Source organism: Poromitra crassiceps, assembly GCF_964638095.1.
Source record: "Poromitra crassiceps genome assembly, chromosome: 19".
Taxonomy (NCBI): domain Eukaryota; kingdom Metazoa; phylum Chordata; class Actinopteri; order Beryciformes; family Melamphaidae; genus Poromitra; species Poromitra crassiceps.
Window position 1 is genome coordinate 25,663,124 of NC_139646.1, and position 14,376 is coordinate 25,677,499.

At 46.1% G+C, this 14,376-nt stretch overlaps 1 protein-coding gene across 1 annotated transcript in view; it reads right to left on the minus strand.

Annotated features, from left to right (window-relative positions):
* Positions 1 to 3,790: 3,790 nt before the first annotated feature.
* LOC310793673 (zeta-sarcoglycan-like) overlaps positions 3,791 to 14,376 on the minus strand; it is a gene marked incomplete at both ends in the record, with an annotated part of 410,080 nt that continues 399,494 nt past the window's right edge. The window contains one exon of the mRNA XM_083655527.1: positions 3,791 to 3,997. Coding sequence (XP_083511653.1) covers positions 3,791 to 3,997 — 207 coding nt within the window. The remainder of the gene's footprint in view (positions 3,998 to 14,376) is intronic.

The following is a 14,376-nucleotide window of genomic DNA, read 5'->3' on the forward strand; positions in this document are numbered from 1 at the left end:
AAACCCGGAAGTGAAACCCGGAAGTGAAACGCAGCTGCCTGCATTCCCCCGTTCGCGCTGCCTAGCAACATACCATAAACAAGGAGAATGCCATGCATACTCTCGCGAACATCTCTCGTTATATAACAGGTTTTTTGGAAGTTATTTTGTGGTTATGGGCGAAGTGGCTGCTGCAAACCGTTTCATTTCACTTCCTGATCTGCCCTGGCCACAGAGAGACTAACACTGGCCGATTCACTCGGGGTTCAAGTGAGACTACTCTGCGTTGGTCTCGTCTACTATTAGAGGTAAGATGTGATGCATTGATATTCAATTTAGACTGTTTAATAACAATCGAAAATCTTGCTTGTAGCTGCTTTAAGCAAGGCACTTAACCACCAACTGCTATAGTGGAGCTGCTCAGCGGTCAGCAGGATAGGACAGTGAGCAGCTCGAGGTGCATGCAAAACCCTCCATTGGTTAATGTTGAAAAGAAAAGCTCGACTGCTTGTTGATCAATGGGGATTTTGACTCAGCTTTCAGGTCTCAGAATGTTGAAGGAGCATTTTCATTCTCTAAAAGTGTCAATTTAAAACTAAACTCTATCACGTAATGTGCTTTGAAAATTGATTTGATAAAATCTTCTATTTGATATTTTGAAGCCAGGGTTTCTAACAACCTCTAATTGTAACCGTATGCCTAGAAGTCCAATCTAATGACCAACAAATTACTAAACAATGAAATCAAATAATGTAAGACAGAGTTGTCCATAACTATTCAAGCAATTTAGATCATCATTTTTGTAATACCAAACAGTGCAGCATGCACATGCCGTTTCAACAGCCTTCAACATTCCCATGAACATGAAAAATAAAAGTTGATTCAAATATTAATTTCACAGCTACTGAGACGCCATAGATATTTTAAAAACAATATTTTATTTTGTATTTTATTGGTATTGTTATATACATGGCATAATTTGTGCTTTTTATTATCAAGAATAAAACCATAAGGGAACACATCAGAAAATGAAAGTTGAGGATTGAATTGTCTTTTTCAGATGGATATACCAAGAGGTTCTACAAAACCCGGAGGAGAGGAAGAGAAAGACAGAGAACTAAATAGATAGATAAAGAGTATGTCTAGAGAGACTTGCGGAGAGTCCACTGTGGGTGGTGTGAAAGTTCAGACTGTGATGTGCTTTTACCAACAGCAGCAAAGGCACCTGTGTATCACTCTGTGTATCACTCTGTGTATCACTCTGTGTTAGAAAAGAAAGTACGCCTCAGCGCCTTAATCCAGCTCAATCCGTACATATACAACCGAATCTGTCCATATCCTTTTTCCAGGGTGATTCCGCCCCATTTATTTGCTGATTCCTTTTGATTTTAGAGCAATCACCAGCGGTTGGACGCTAAGTTAGCCATGACGCCATTCACACTGACTCCCCCATCTGAGACTGATAGAAAAATATAGGAGAAAAAAAGTCATATTGTGGACCTTTTTGACTGTTGACTTGCTCCGACTGCAGACTTTTGGAAGTTGGGGTGGGGGTGGGGATTCCTGATGTTTTTTTATTTCTCCTATAGAGAGGCTAAGTGACCGCCTACTTCCTGCTTCAGCACTGTACCAGAGATTTTGATCCGCCATTTATTTCCCCATAGACATTTCGTAAAAATCGTATAAAAATAGTTTTACGTCATCAAACTAAATGGTTTAGATATATTTAAAATCGGGAGAGACCATAGAGAACATTTCACTCAGACCAAAACTTAAAAAACTACATCGAAAAAATATTTTCTTTAAATCCGCAATTTTTTTTAACGTTTTGGTCTGAATGAAATGTTATGTGGTATCTCCTGTTTCTAAATATATCTGAATCATTTGGTTTGAACAAGTAAAAGTATTTTTTACAAGCATTTTACGAAATGTCTATGGGAAAATAAATGGCGGATGAAAATCTCTGGTACAGTGCTGAAGCAGGAAGTAGCAGGAAGTCACTTTGCCTCTATAGATTGGGAAGGTCAAAGGAGATAAAAGAAGGTGAAACAAAGAGAAGTAGAAGGGGGAAAAACTAGAATTGTGGCGAAACAGCAAAAAGGATATGGAGACAAGATCAGAATGTGATAATGCATATGAGGGGAGGCGTGCAAGGAAATGTGAGAATAGGGCAACAAAGACAAGAACCAAAAGTAGAATTAAAGAAAGCAAATAGCAGAAAAAGTAACTAAAAGACATAGAACACAGACATGACTGAGGAGGAAGAGCAGGACATGGCAAGAGGAGCATAAAGGTCATACAAAAAAAGGGAAAGACAAAAATGTGACAGAAAAGGAAGATGAGAAGTGACAGAGACAGAATTATAGTCCATAAAAAAACATGATAGTCTAGTCTCTAGTCTAGAGGGACACTAAAATATGTGGAAACAGACTGTGAGGAGGAGAAACCCTGCATCCAGAACAGCTGTGATGGAATGATGATGGAGTAAAAATGGCAGGTGGTGTTGTTTTCTTACTATTTCCACATAACGTTAGAAGGACGCGGATAGACAGAACAGAAGAACTACAGCACAGAGAAAAGATAAAGGAGATGAGGAGCGATAGATAGATAGATAGATAGATAGATAGATGGATAGATAGATAGATAGATAGATAGATAGATAGATAGATAGATGCTTACAGAGACATTGGATAGTAACGAGCAGGACATAGATAAAAAGTAAGAAGATTTGAAGATCTAAAAAGAAAAACAGAAAAACAGACAAAAAGTGAAACGATGACAAAGGGAAATGGAGAAAGATGTAAATAATGAGAGAGCATGAGGGACAGGAGAAAATGGGGGAATAAAAAACAATTGCAAAATCAGCAAGCTGGTGGATAGGCTACTAGAGAAGAAAGTGCAAGATGGCAGGACAGTTGTTTGCATTAGGTTTCCTATGAAAACTATGGAAAGCACAGTCGCAACCAGGTGCAGGTTGATGTTGAGTTGTCAAAGGTCAAAGTTTGGGGTCGAGAGATTAGAGGGGGAGGAGGGGGAAGGCCTTTCCGGTATAGATCGGTCTGTTAGCTAGCTTAGTTTCCCACTAGACTAACCCTTAATCTTGTCCATTTTACGTTAGCTGACTGTAGGGCTAAACCATAGTCCTCGTTGATGTCTGTTAGCCAACTGCTAGACTCACTCACTCCTCGTATCTCTCTTAGCTTCCCGCTAGGCTAGCTTGCAGTCCACCCACCGCCATGTCTGTTGAGCCTAAAGCAGCCAGGAGATTTTGGTCATACATTGAACAAACAACAACTCGTTAGGGAGCTGCTGGCGTCACGCAACCCCCCGGGATCAAACCCCCGGATCAAATTCTTGTGACTCGCACGAGGGATCATGGCAGTGACGACTCAATGATGACAACAATCGTGTGGGTCCTGCAGTGAGACTGACCATGTGCTACGGCGTTGTGAACTCGCCAGTCCACGGGCCATCCGTGTCTGCTCGCTAGTCGCTCTGTTAGCATTTGTTTCCCACCACGCCATAATCCATAATATGGTTTCATCCTCGTAGCTTGCATTAGCTTCCGACCAGGCCGTAATCCACATTGATTTGGTCTGTTAGTTAGCATTAGCTTCCCGTCAAGTTATCGTCCATATCATTCGGTCCGTTAGCTAGCATTAGCTTCCCGACCATGCTATAATCCATGTTGATACGGTCTCTTAGCTGGCTTCCCACCGAGCCATAGTCCACGCTGATTCGGTATGTTAGCTTGCATTAGCTTCAAACTCTAATAGTCCATATGTCCCGGGCGTCCCTCGACCTCCCACCCTCAGCTCCACAGACAAAAGTTACTGGTGGTTTGGCAGGTGGAGCCCTTCTCGGCCGGGGACAGGTAGAGCTTGCCGTTGGCACAGGCGCACAACTCGTACACAGTCTGTTTGGTGTAGGTGGTGCCTGCTGGCGCCCCCTCCAGGGGGTCCACAGCACTGCCGAGGGGAATGCTGCCCAGCCGGATGGTGCTGGCGTCTAGGAAGATCTGTAGACAGAAAAGAAAAAGAGATGGGTTTAGAAAACAAAGGCTTTGATTTGGGAGCGAGGGATGTGGCGGCTTGTAGAGGAAAAAGAAAGAAAGAAAGAGAGAGAGACAGAGGGAAGAGAGATCGCCATCTGACCTTCCATTTCCCAGAAAATGTAAACATTTCTCTGATTGGATAGTGGGAGGTCGACGCCTCATTTTTATCATATCATTTTTGTCATATCACGATGCTTGTAAAGGACTATGTATTTTTTCACCCCAAATCCAACGCCTCCATCCGTGAGTCTCTACGAGTTACGGTTGTGGAGATACGTCCGCCCTGCATGCAGGACTACAGGAGAGCGATAGAGGACAGCGGGGGGTTGGGAGTTCCAAGTCACTGATCAAACACTCTATTTCAGTGAATACTGTTAGAATATAGAGCCATTGAACACTTATTTTAACACAAAAACATCACTGAATGCAGCTTTAATTCTATTATTTTTCTATAGATTATTTTTGTACTGCTATTTTACATTGAAGTCAACGGCGAGTGGCTTGTGTTTTCCCCCTAAAAGGGGAGTGGCCTTGACGTACCCGGATGTGCTGGTCTGGTCTATGTATAGGTCTCTGATGGAAACCAGCCCCTTCTCTAGCCTGTGTCTGACTGTGGGGGCAAAAAATAAACACTCCTAACTTTTGTGTTTTTCATGACACAACTTGAAATTTAATTTTCTAAGGTCCCAGCTTTCTGTAACTTGGCAAATAGCATGGCTGGCAGGGAAGAGTTGACAACAGAGCTGGCCTCCATTTTCAGCCACAGGGGGCCCTAAATTACCCAGAGTCCCTTGCCGCCAGTACATCAGAGCCCTAATATTGGCAGCCCAGTAGTAATGCCTAAATACTGGTCTCTCAGACTTGTTTTTCCCCCAACAATGTTTTATCTACAGAAGGTGCATCCATAGAGATGAGATATTCATATATTTTGGCACGCACTCCCCCTTTGAAAATGCAGAAGTATTTGTAATGTGGTCCAGGTGGGTTTTGGGTGGGTAAGAGCCAACACTATATTGATAGGAACGTTTTTCCTTTTATCCATTTCAGAAGTGACATTTGACCCGTTCGTTAAATTCATGCAGAAACAGTAGGCTCTGCTTCTTTGAACAGCCGCACTCTCATTTGAGCATGGAGTGTCAGATTGGATGACCTGAGCGCACCCTAAAAGAGCTGTTGAGATGATGTACAGACTGAACGCACCCTAAAAGAGCTGTTGAGATGATGTACAGACGTCTCTGACTCTCTGTATAACCCCACCTTTCCCCACCTTTTCCATCTGAGAAAACCTTCCAGGAGGTTTTCTTAAACGATTTCCAATCCAAACGAGCCCTTCAGGGCACTCGGGAGCAAATTGGATCGATGCGGGCTGGAAGGTGGGTCAAGGGCTCGTCAATGTGAGGAGTGACAGATCACACGGCCAATCAAAAGTTGACCTCAAGTGACCGCCCTTCCTGCTTCCGTTGAGAGCAAACACCTGCTGCCCCGCTGTATTCAGTGTACGATGAGACATGTTAACAATACATCTGTTCACTCAAAGAACTGATCTTTCATTCAAATATTTGCATTTGCAAAAAGCCACACTCCCAAATAACGTCTGAATGAAGAGGGATCGAGAGACAGTGATGAATGAAAGGAATACAGAATAAGAGAAGTAATGAGCGAGACTGCCTTTGAGGGAGAGAAGAGGAATGACACTTGTTGCAGTGCACAAGATCTGCTCCAACTGTCTGTGAGAACGACAGTTCCATAAAGAAATAAAAGAATATATATAAGCTAAATGAGAGAGAGGGAGAGAGATACAGTGAGAGAACTGATTTTCCTGCCATTCTTCCAAGAACCACACTGCTCCATCTCTCCTGCCTTCTCTTCCCTTCTTCCTCCGTCTCTCCTCCCTTACACCCCCCAGGGCACTGGGGTTACACCCCCCAGGGCACCAGGGTTACATCCCCCAGGCCACCGGGGTTACACCCCCCAGGCCATCGGGGTTACACCCCCCAGGGCACCAGGGTTACATCCCCCAGGGCACCGGGGTTACACACCTATTGGTTTAGCGTCTCATCTGAAGGATGGTGCTCACTCACAGGACAGGAGTCTGTCTCTGCCCTGGGGCATTGGGGAGGTTATTCATGAGACCAGAGGGACGAGCACCCACCTACTGGTCCTCCAACACCACTTCCAGCACCAGATGGTCTCCCATCAAGGACTAACCACAGCCAGACCTGCTGAGCTTCGCCAGGAAACCAGCACTGTAATGCAGGAGGCACAGTGCTGTAATGCAGGAGGCACAGTGCTGTAATGCAGGAGGCACAGTGCTGTAATGCAGGAGGCACAGTGCTGTAATGCAGGAGGCACAGCGCTGTAATGCAGGAGGCACAGGGCTGTAATGCAGGAGGCACAGTGCTGTAATGCAGGAGGCACAGTGCTGTAATGCAGGAGGCACAGTGCTGTAATGCAGGAGGCACAGTGCTGTAATGCAGGAGGCACAGTGCTGTAATGCAGGAGGCACAGTGCTGTAATGCAGGAGGCACAGTGCTGTAATGCAGGAGGCACAGCGCTGTAATGCAGGAGGCACAGGGCTGTAATGCAGGAGACACAGTGCTGTAATGCAGGAGGCACAGTGCTGTAATGCAGGAGGCACAGTGCTGTAATGCAGGAGGCACAGTGCTGTAATGCAGGAGGCACAGTGCTGTAATGCAGGAGGCACAGTGCTGTAATGCAGGAGGCACAGCGCTGTAATGCAGGAGGCACAGCGCTGTAATGCAGGAGGCACAGCGCTGTAATGCAGGAGGCACAGTGCTGTAATGCAGGAGGCACAGTGCTGTAGTGCAGGAGGCACAGTGCAGGAGGCACAGTGCTGTAGTGCAGGAGGCACAGTGCTGTAATGCAGGAGGCACAGCGCTGTAATGCAGGAGGCACAGCGCTGTAATGCAGGAGGCACAGTGCTGTAATGCAGGAGGCACAGTGCTGTAATGCAGGAGGCACAGTGCTGTAATGCAGGAGGCACAGTGCTGTAGTGCAGGAGGCACAGTGCAGGAGGCACAGTGCTGTAGTGCAGGAGGCACAGTGCTGTAATGCAGGAGGCACAGCGCTGTAATGCAGGAGGCACAGTGCTGTAATGCAGGAGGCACAGTGCTGTAATGCAGGAGGCACAGTGCTGTAATGCAGGAGGCACAGTGCTGTAGTGCAGGAGGCACAGTGCAGGAGGCACAGTGCTGTAATGCAGGAGGCACAGTGCTGTAATGCAGGAGGCACAGTGCTGTAGTGCAGGAGGCACAGTGCAGGAGGCACAGTGCTGTAATGCAGGAGGCACAGTGCTGTAATGCAGGAGGCACAGTGCTGTAGTGCAGGAGGCACAGTGCAGGAGGCACAGTGCTGTAGTGCAGGAGGCACAGTGCAGGAGGCACAGTGCTGTAGTGCAGGAGGCACAGTGCAGGAGGCACAGTGCTGTAGTGCAGGAGGCACAGTGCAGGAGGCACAGTGCAGGCAAAGACGGAGAGAAGAGATGACACGAGAAAGATGGATGAAAGAAAGAGGGGGAGCGAAAAAGGAGGGATTGACAGATATGCCAACAGTGGGGAACCAATTAGTGTAACTAATGGCTTCACATTGGCTGATGGGGCATATCTCCATCTGTATAAACACACACCCACGGCGTGCACGCACACACACACGCACACACACACACACACACACACACACACACACACACACACACACACACACACACACAGTGTGTATGATGAAATGAGTGGAGTGTCTCATGTTGTATTTGATTAGCAGTGCAGCTGACGGTGCTAGCACCATTAGCCATAGTAGAAGTCATTCTCTGTATCTGTTCAGCCGTCACAATTATCTGCCTCAATAGAGAGCCAAAGTCACACCCTCTTCTGTCTCAATAGAGAGCCAAAGTCACACCCTCTTCTGTCTCAATAGAGTGCCAAAGTCACACCCTCTTCTGACTCAATAGAGTGCCAAAGTCACACCCTCTTCTGTCTCAATAGAGAGCCAAAGTCACACCCTCTTCTGACTCAATAGAGTGCCAAAGTCACACCCTCTTCTGACTCAATAGAGAGCCAAAGTCACACCCTCTTCTGTCTCAATAGAGAGCCAAAGTCACACCCTCTTCTGTCTCAATACAGTACCAAAGTCACACCCTCTTCTGTCTCAATAGAGAGCCAAAGTCACACCCTTTTCTGACTCAATAGAGTGCCAAAGTCACACCCTCTTCTGTCTCAATAGAGAGCCAAAGTCACACCCTCTTCTGTCTCAATAGAGAGCCAAAGTCACACCCTCTTCTGTCTCAATAGAGTGCCAAAGTCACACCCTCTTCTGTCTCAATAGAGAGCCAAAGTCACACCCTCTTCTGACTCAATAGAGAGCCAAAGTCACACCCTCTTCTGACTCAATAGAGAGCCAAAGTCACACCCTCTTCTGACTCAATAGAGAGCCAAAGTCACACCCTCTTCTGACTCAATAGAGAGCCAAAGTCACACCCTCTTCTGACTCAATAGAGAGCCAAAGTCACACCCTCTTCTGACTCAATAGAGAGCCAAAGTCACACCCTCTTCTGACTCAATAGAGAGCCAAAGTCACACCCTCTTCTGACTCAATAGAGAGCCAAAGTCACACCCTCTTCCATGGGACCTAAGGGATTTCACTCCCCATTCACTTTGTTTGGTAAAATCCTTGTAAACATGTTGTTTGGTCAAACCAAGCTATTCAGAATCAGGAGAGACCATAGAACATTTCATTTGGACCAAAAAAAAGTGGATATCACATGAGAGGGAGTGCTGTTGTTGGCTAATATCGGCACTGCTGTGATTCGGTCATAGGCACGAGGCCGTAGGCCGAGTGCCGAATCACAGCAGACCTTGAGTGTGACATTGCTTTTATACAACAGTTCTATTAAACAAAGCTGATTAAAAAAATGACAGAAAATATATGATTTCTCTATTTATTCCTCCGCCAACAAAAATAGTCCCCTCAGCTTTCTGCTTTGCCGAAAATGTAGCCTAATCAGCCTAATTAACTGCAGGCTGTCTACTTTACTACTGTCTACTCTACAGCTGTGTGTGTGTGTGTGTGTGTGTGTGTGTGTGTGTGTGTGTGTGTGTGTGTGTGTGTGTGTGTGTGTGTATATATTTCACTGAAGTTACTGGGACAGCTATCTCATTAGACTCCCATGCCGGTTGGTTTGAATGACAAAATAGTAACAATGATAACAAGCCACTTTAAGGGTTGCTGAAAACCCCCATTTTTCTGCCCGTGTGCTGTGCACAGGAACATAGCCCACTTTAAAGTGTAAAAGCCAAGGTATGCCTTTAACAGGTCCCTGGTGCACACCTGTCATCTTCCCTTTGGTTCCCCAATACAAGCTGCCAAGGCAGCTAGGGTTATAGCCTGAGAGGCCTCAGTCACGCGGCGCCTGGCAACATCAACCACATCTCATTCCAACACCCTCCACAGCCAGAGCAACTAAGACCCACAATGCACCTGGGCATGGCAGTGGAGCCACGGTGGGAGGCAGGCGGCTGTGTGTGTGAGCATCGGTAGGTACAGTATGTGTGTGTTTGTGCGTGTGTGTGTGTGTGTGTGTGTGTGTGTGTGTGTGTGTGTGTGTGTGTGTGTGTGTGTGTGTGTGTGTGTGTGAGGATCGGGAGGTATGTGTGTGTTTGTGCGTGAGTTCATACAAATGAACAATTGGTATCTCTTCCGTAACACTGGAAAGATCACATCAAGAAAATGAGCCAAATGAAGTGGAGGGAGGGGCAGGTAGAGGTGGAGGGAGAGGAGGAAGAGAAGGAAGTGAGGAAGGCAGGGAGGGAGGGGTAGAGAGATGAGAGGTCAAAGGTCAGAGGAAGGCAGATGGAAAGACAGATAGAAACTTAAAGGGCCGTTTGTCATTTGAAAATGGAAGTCATTTGTTGTAGCTTAAGGGCCTGTGTCCACCTAGCGTCTTTTCATCAGCTCCAGCGTCTATTTTCAATTGTTTCCAATGGGGGGAGAGCGTATGCGAGCGCACACGGACGTCTAGAGAAAGTGCGCTGCGTCCAGCGTCTATTTTCGGCGTTTTTGTGCGCCCGGCTCCCAGCGCTCCCAGCGCTTCCAGCTGAAAATATTTGAACTTTTCAGAAAGACGCTGGTGTCGGCTGCTCCTTTTCTGGTAACTAATCATATGGAAAAACTATCGCAACAGAGACAGAACGGCTCAATTGTGGGAGCAGATCGGCTAGACACTTAATATTTCTGGTGAGTGTTGTGCTTACTTTTTAATAGCGTAGCCTACCTGTGTTGTTAGCTTGCTAGCTGTCAGCTATCAAGCTGAACTAACGTTACTTGCAGACTGCTTCCTTGTATATTGTGCGCTGGGATCAGCGTTCCCCAGCGCACTCCCAGCTTTTAACGTCGGAAAAAGAAGCTAGGTGGACACAGGCCCTAAGGCGGCGTTCACACCCAAAGTGTTTTTTTTTCAGTCAGAACGCTATGAAAATCATGTCGAGAGCGCTTCCATTGTGCACAAAACACAGCGCACGGAGCGTTTTTTTTTTTTGCGCTCCGTTTGTTTTCCCCTGTAGTCGCGTGCAGTACAGATCAGAACACACGGACGGTAGCCAGCTGGTTTTGTCTGTTTGATGTTGTTCACTGTCAACATGAAAGCCAGATTATTGCCAATTCTGGCAGCAGCGGAGGTGGAGGATCCCTCTGGGAGGAGAAAATGTATGAGGAGTGAAAAGACGAGCAGGGCGCTTTTCCCTCAAATGTTCAACTTTTTCAGCTTAAAAACACCCAGAGCGCGCCGCCAAAAAAACTAGACCACCAGCGTTTAAACGCCAGGTGCGTTCATTAAAAGAGGAGCACGTTTAGCACGTCCTTACATAGAGAATGAATTGCAGAAAGACGCTGGCAGCTCCAAAAACGCTTTTGGTGTGAATGTCCCCTAAGCATGGATTAGGCCTGACATACATCCTAACTGAAAGTGGCTGTAAGTATTAGGTTGACATATGTCAACATCTATATGTGGAAGGACACGCGTGTATGAATATAATAGTGGTGTATGTTTGCATGTTTTTGAATAAACGGGGTGTCTTTGTGGGCTGCGTACATATCACAATATCCATGTATTGCACCTGTGTGTGTGTGTGTGTGTGTGTGTGTGTGTGTGTGTGTGTATGTATGTGTGTGTGTGTGTGTGTGTGTGTCTGTGTGTGTGTGTGTGTGTGTGTGTGTGTGTGTCTCTGTGTGTGTGTGTGTGTGTGTGTGTGTGTGTGTGTGTCTCTCTGTGTGTGTGTGTGTGTGTGTGTGTGTGTGTGTGTGTGTGTGTGTGTGTGTGTGTGTGTGCGTGTGTGTGTGTGTGTGTGTGTGTCTCTCTGTGTGTGTGTGTGTGTGTGTGTGTGTGTGTGTGTGTGTGTGTGTGTGTGTGAGACACACACTCTCTCTGTGTGTGTGAGAGAGAGAGATGGAGAGAGAGAGAGGGGAGAAAGTGGGTGTTCTCCGCCATGTTTTGGTGGCTGTTGTTGACCCTCTGGTCGATCATGGCAATGTGTGCGTATTCAAGTCTCGCTTTGAGGCATGTTTGAACGCCTGCGTATTTGTCAGTTCCCTGGTGGTGGATCTGTGTAGTGCACACATACGGCCCACGGGCGCCCCCTGTGTGGCCCGCGATGGAATGGTAAAAAAGAATTACAGTGCAGCTGAACGCAACATGCAAGATACCCGCTGAATAAGTGTCCAAATGTTCATGTCATTCTGGCCAATACTCTTCTGTTATAGCATTTCAGTCTGGAATATGGAATATCTTTCAATAATCTTTATAACTAAAAGGCTAAAAGTAATCTCATGCGTAAGAAATTACTGTTCTACATTGAAGTAGAAATTTAAATAATTAACTTGTTGGTTTTGGATTTTGTTTTAGCTTCAAGAGTGCTTTTTTGTTCGTGTGACCCTCAACGGGCTTTGAGAATCCCGGGCCACTTACTGATACTTATGCTTAAATTAACCCACTCATATTCTGGTTTAATTCCAGGAAAACCTTTTGGCTAGTGGAAATTCTAATTGGCCTCTTTTATCCAAAGCGATTAGTGGACGACCCGCTCTACCTCCTGAGCTACAGCCGCCCCCAGCTGGGGGAATAATTACATCACAACTGTTCATTTAAAATGAGTTATTCCTCTAAACCTGGCTTCAAATGCCCCAAATTTTTCGCGCTGCCGCCGTTCGCCCCTCAGCATCATCAAAGTTGCCCATCCCTGGGTTACGGCATGACAATATTTGTTCGGCCCCTGGCAACAATCTGTGTTTCTCATGTGGCCCCCCATGAAAAATAGTTGCCCACCCCTGGTGTAGTGGGTCCTAGATGTTGGATCTGTGTAGTCATGGGTCCTAGATGGTGGCTCCATAGTGCTGGAAGCTGCCTTTGAAAGCGAGATGTTTGGCCACAGCGCGGTTTGAAGTTGGTGTGGACTTCTCAGAGTACCTTGTTGGCCTTGTGCATGGGCAGTGAGGAGCAGGTGAAACAACTCTGTGCAGGGACTGTAGGGGGCAGTGAGGAGCAGGTGAAACAAGTCTGTGCAGGGACTGTAGGGGGCAGTGAGGAGCAGGTGAAACAGGGCCTGTAGGGGGCAGTGAGGAGCAGGTGAAACAACTCTGTACAGGGCCTGTAGGGGGCAGCAGAGGGACTGTAGGGGGCAGCAGTTTGACGTAGAGCCTTAAAGACCACAGTCAGCACGTTTACTTGGACTCTGCGGCGCTGCAAATATTTGCGACTGTTTTCCAGTCTTGAGTGTCACAATCTGCTCCTCGGTTTCCTTGGCAACCACTCCTTCAACTCCCCAGTCCTCCCATCCTCTACATGTCTTGGACTTTCTCTACTTTTCTCATCTGCTCCTCTTTCTCATCTATGTGAGTTGCATTAAGAGCTGTTAGCCTAAGAGCTGTTAGCATAATACCTGTTAGCATAAGAGCTGTTAGCCTACAGTAAGAACTGTTAGCCTAAGAGCTGTTAGCATAAGACCTGTTAGCCTAAGAGCTGTTAGCATAAGAGCTGTTAACCTACAGTAAGAGCTGTTAGCCTAAGAGCTGTTAGCATAAGAGCTGTTAGCATAAGACCTGTTAGCCTAAGAGCTGTTAGCCTACAGTAAGAGCTGTTAGCCTAAGAGCTGTTAGCCTACAGTAAGAGCTGTTAGCCTAAGAGCTGTACGTTAGCCTAAGAGCTGTTAGCCTACTGTAAGACCTGTTAGCGTAAGAGCTGTTAGCCTAAGACCTATTAGCCTAAGAGCTGTTAGCCGAAGAGCTGTTAGCCTAAGAGCTGTTAGCCTAAGCACAGGCTAAAGTAGAGCACGCATATCCAGTGCAGATGGGGTCATAGTCTTCCGTCCGACCTCTCAATAGTTCGACCACTCATGAGAAATCCGACAGTCGGAATAATGGCGTTAAAATGGTCGGATTAATGGAGGGTCGACATTATGAGACTACAATGATAAAACTCGCCGTAGACATCAATGGTCGGATTAGCGGGTGGTCGGAGTTATGTGTAGTCTGACCTATGGGGTGTCGTACTAATGCGTGGACCCTGTGCAGATGTAGGACAAATTGATCAGCAACAGGGGGAAAAAGCGGAGTCTGCACACTGTGTAGTAGAGCCGTACCCCCAGTTGGTTTATTGCATGTTTTTTTTTCTGTCATTGCGACCTTCATCAGAATGAAGCAGGAAGTGAAAGAGCACTCATATGAATATAATAGGTCAAATCTCTCCACCAATTGGCAGAGAGAAAAACAGGTCAGGTGAGTACAATCGACCAGATAGATTAGATATACAACATAATGACAAAAGAAAGCAGAGAGTGTGCATCTTGCTTCACACATACAAATAATTCAATTAAGTAAAACATTCCCAAGAAAGACAATAATACACAAATAGATTTTAAATATTAATAGTAATAATTATTAATTACAATTATTAATTAATAGTAATTAAGTATTATAAAGAAAACCCCTCCACTGTTTGCAAATAGGAGACACAACGGCCCCAGAGAAATCTACATGTGGTGCTATCAGTGCTAGTTTGTCTCGTACGAAAAGATTTTCAAAAGAAACATCACTCATGAGCAGATGTATCAACGAGAATTACATAGTCACCGGAGATACTAGATTCTACCAAAACTACTAATACAGCATGTATACAGTACAGATGCTGCGCACGCACGCATGCGCACACACACACACACACACACACACACACACACACACACACACACACTACTAAGACCACAATGGAAATAAGTCCCGTGAGGTTTTTGTGTTACCCTCTTTTAATTGTGCAGCTACTTTGTGTTGCAGCCATGTCT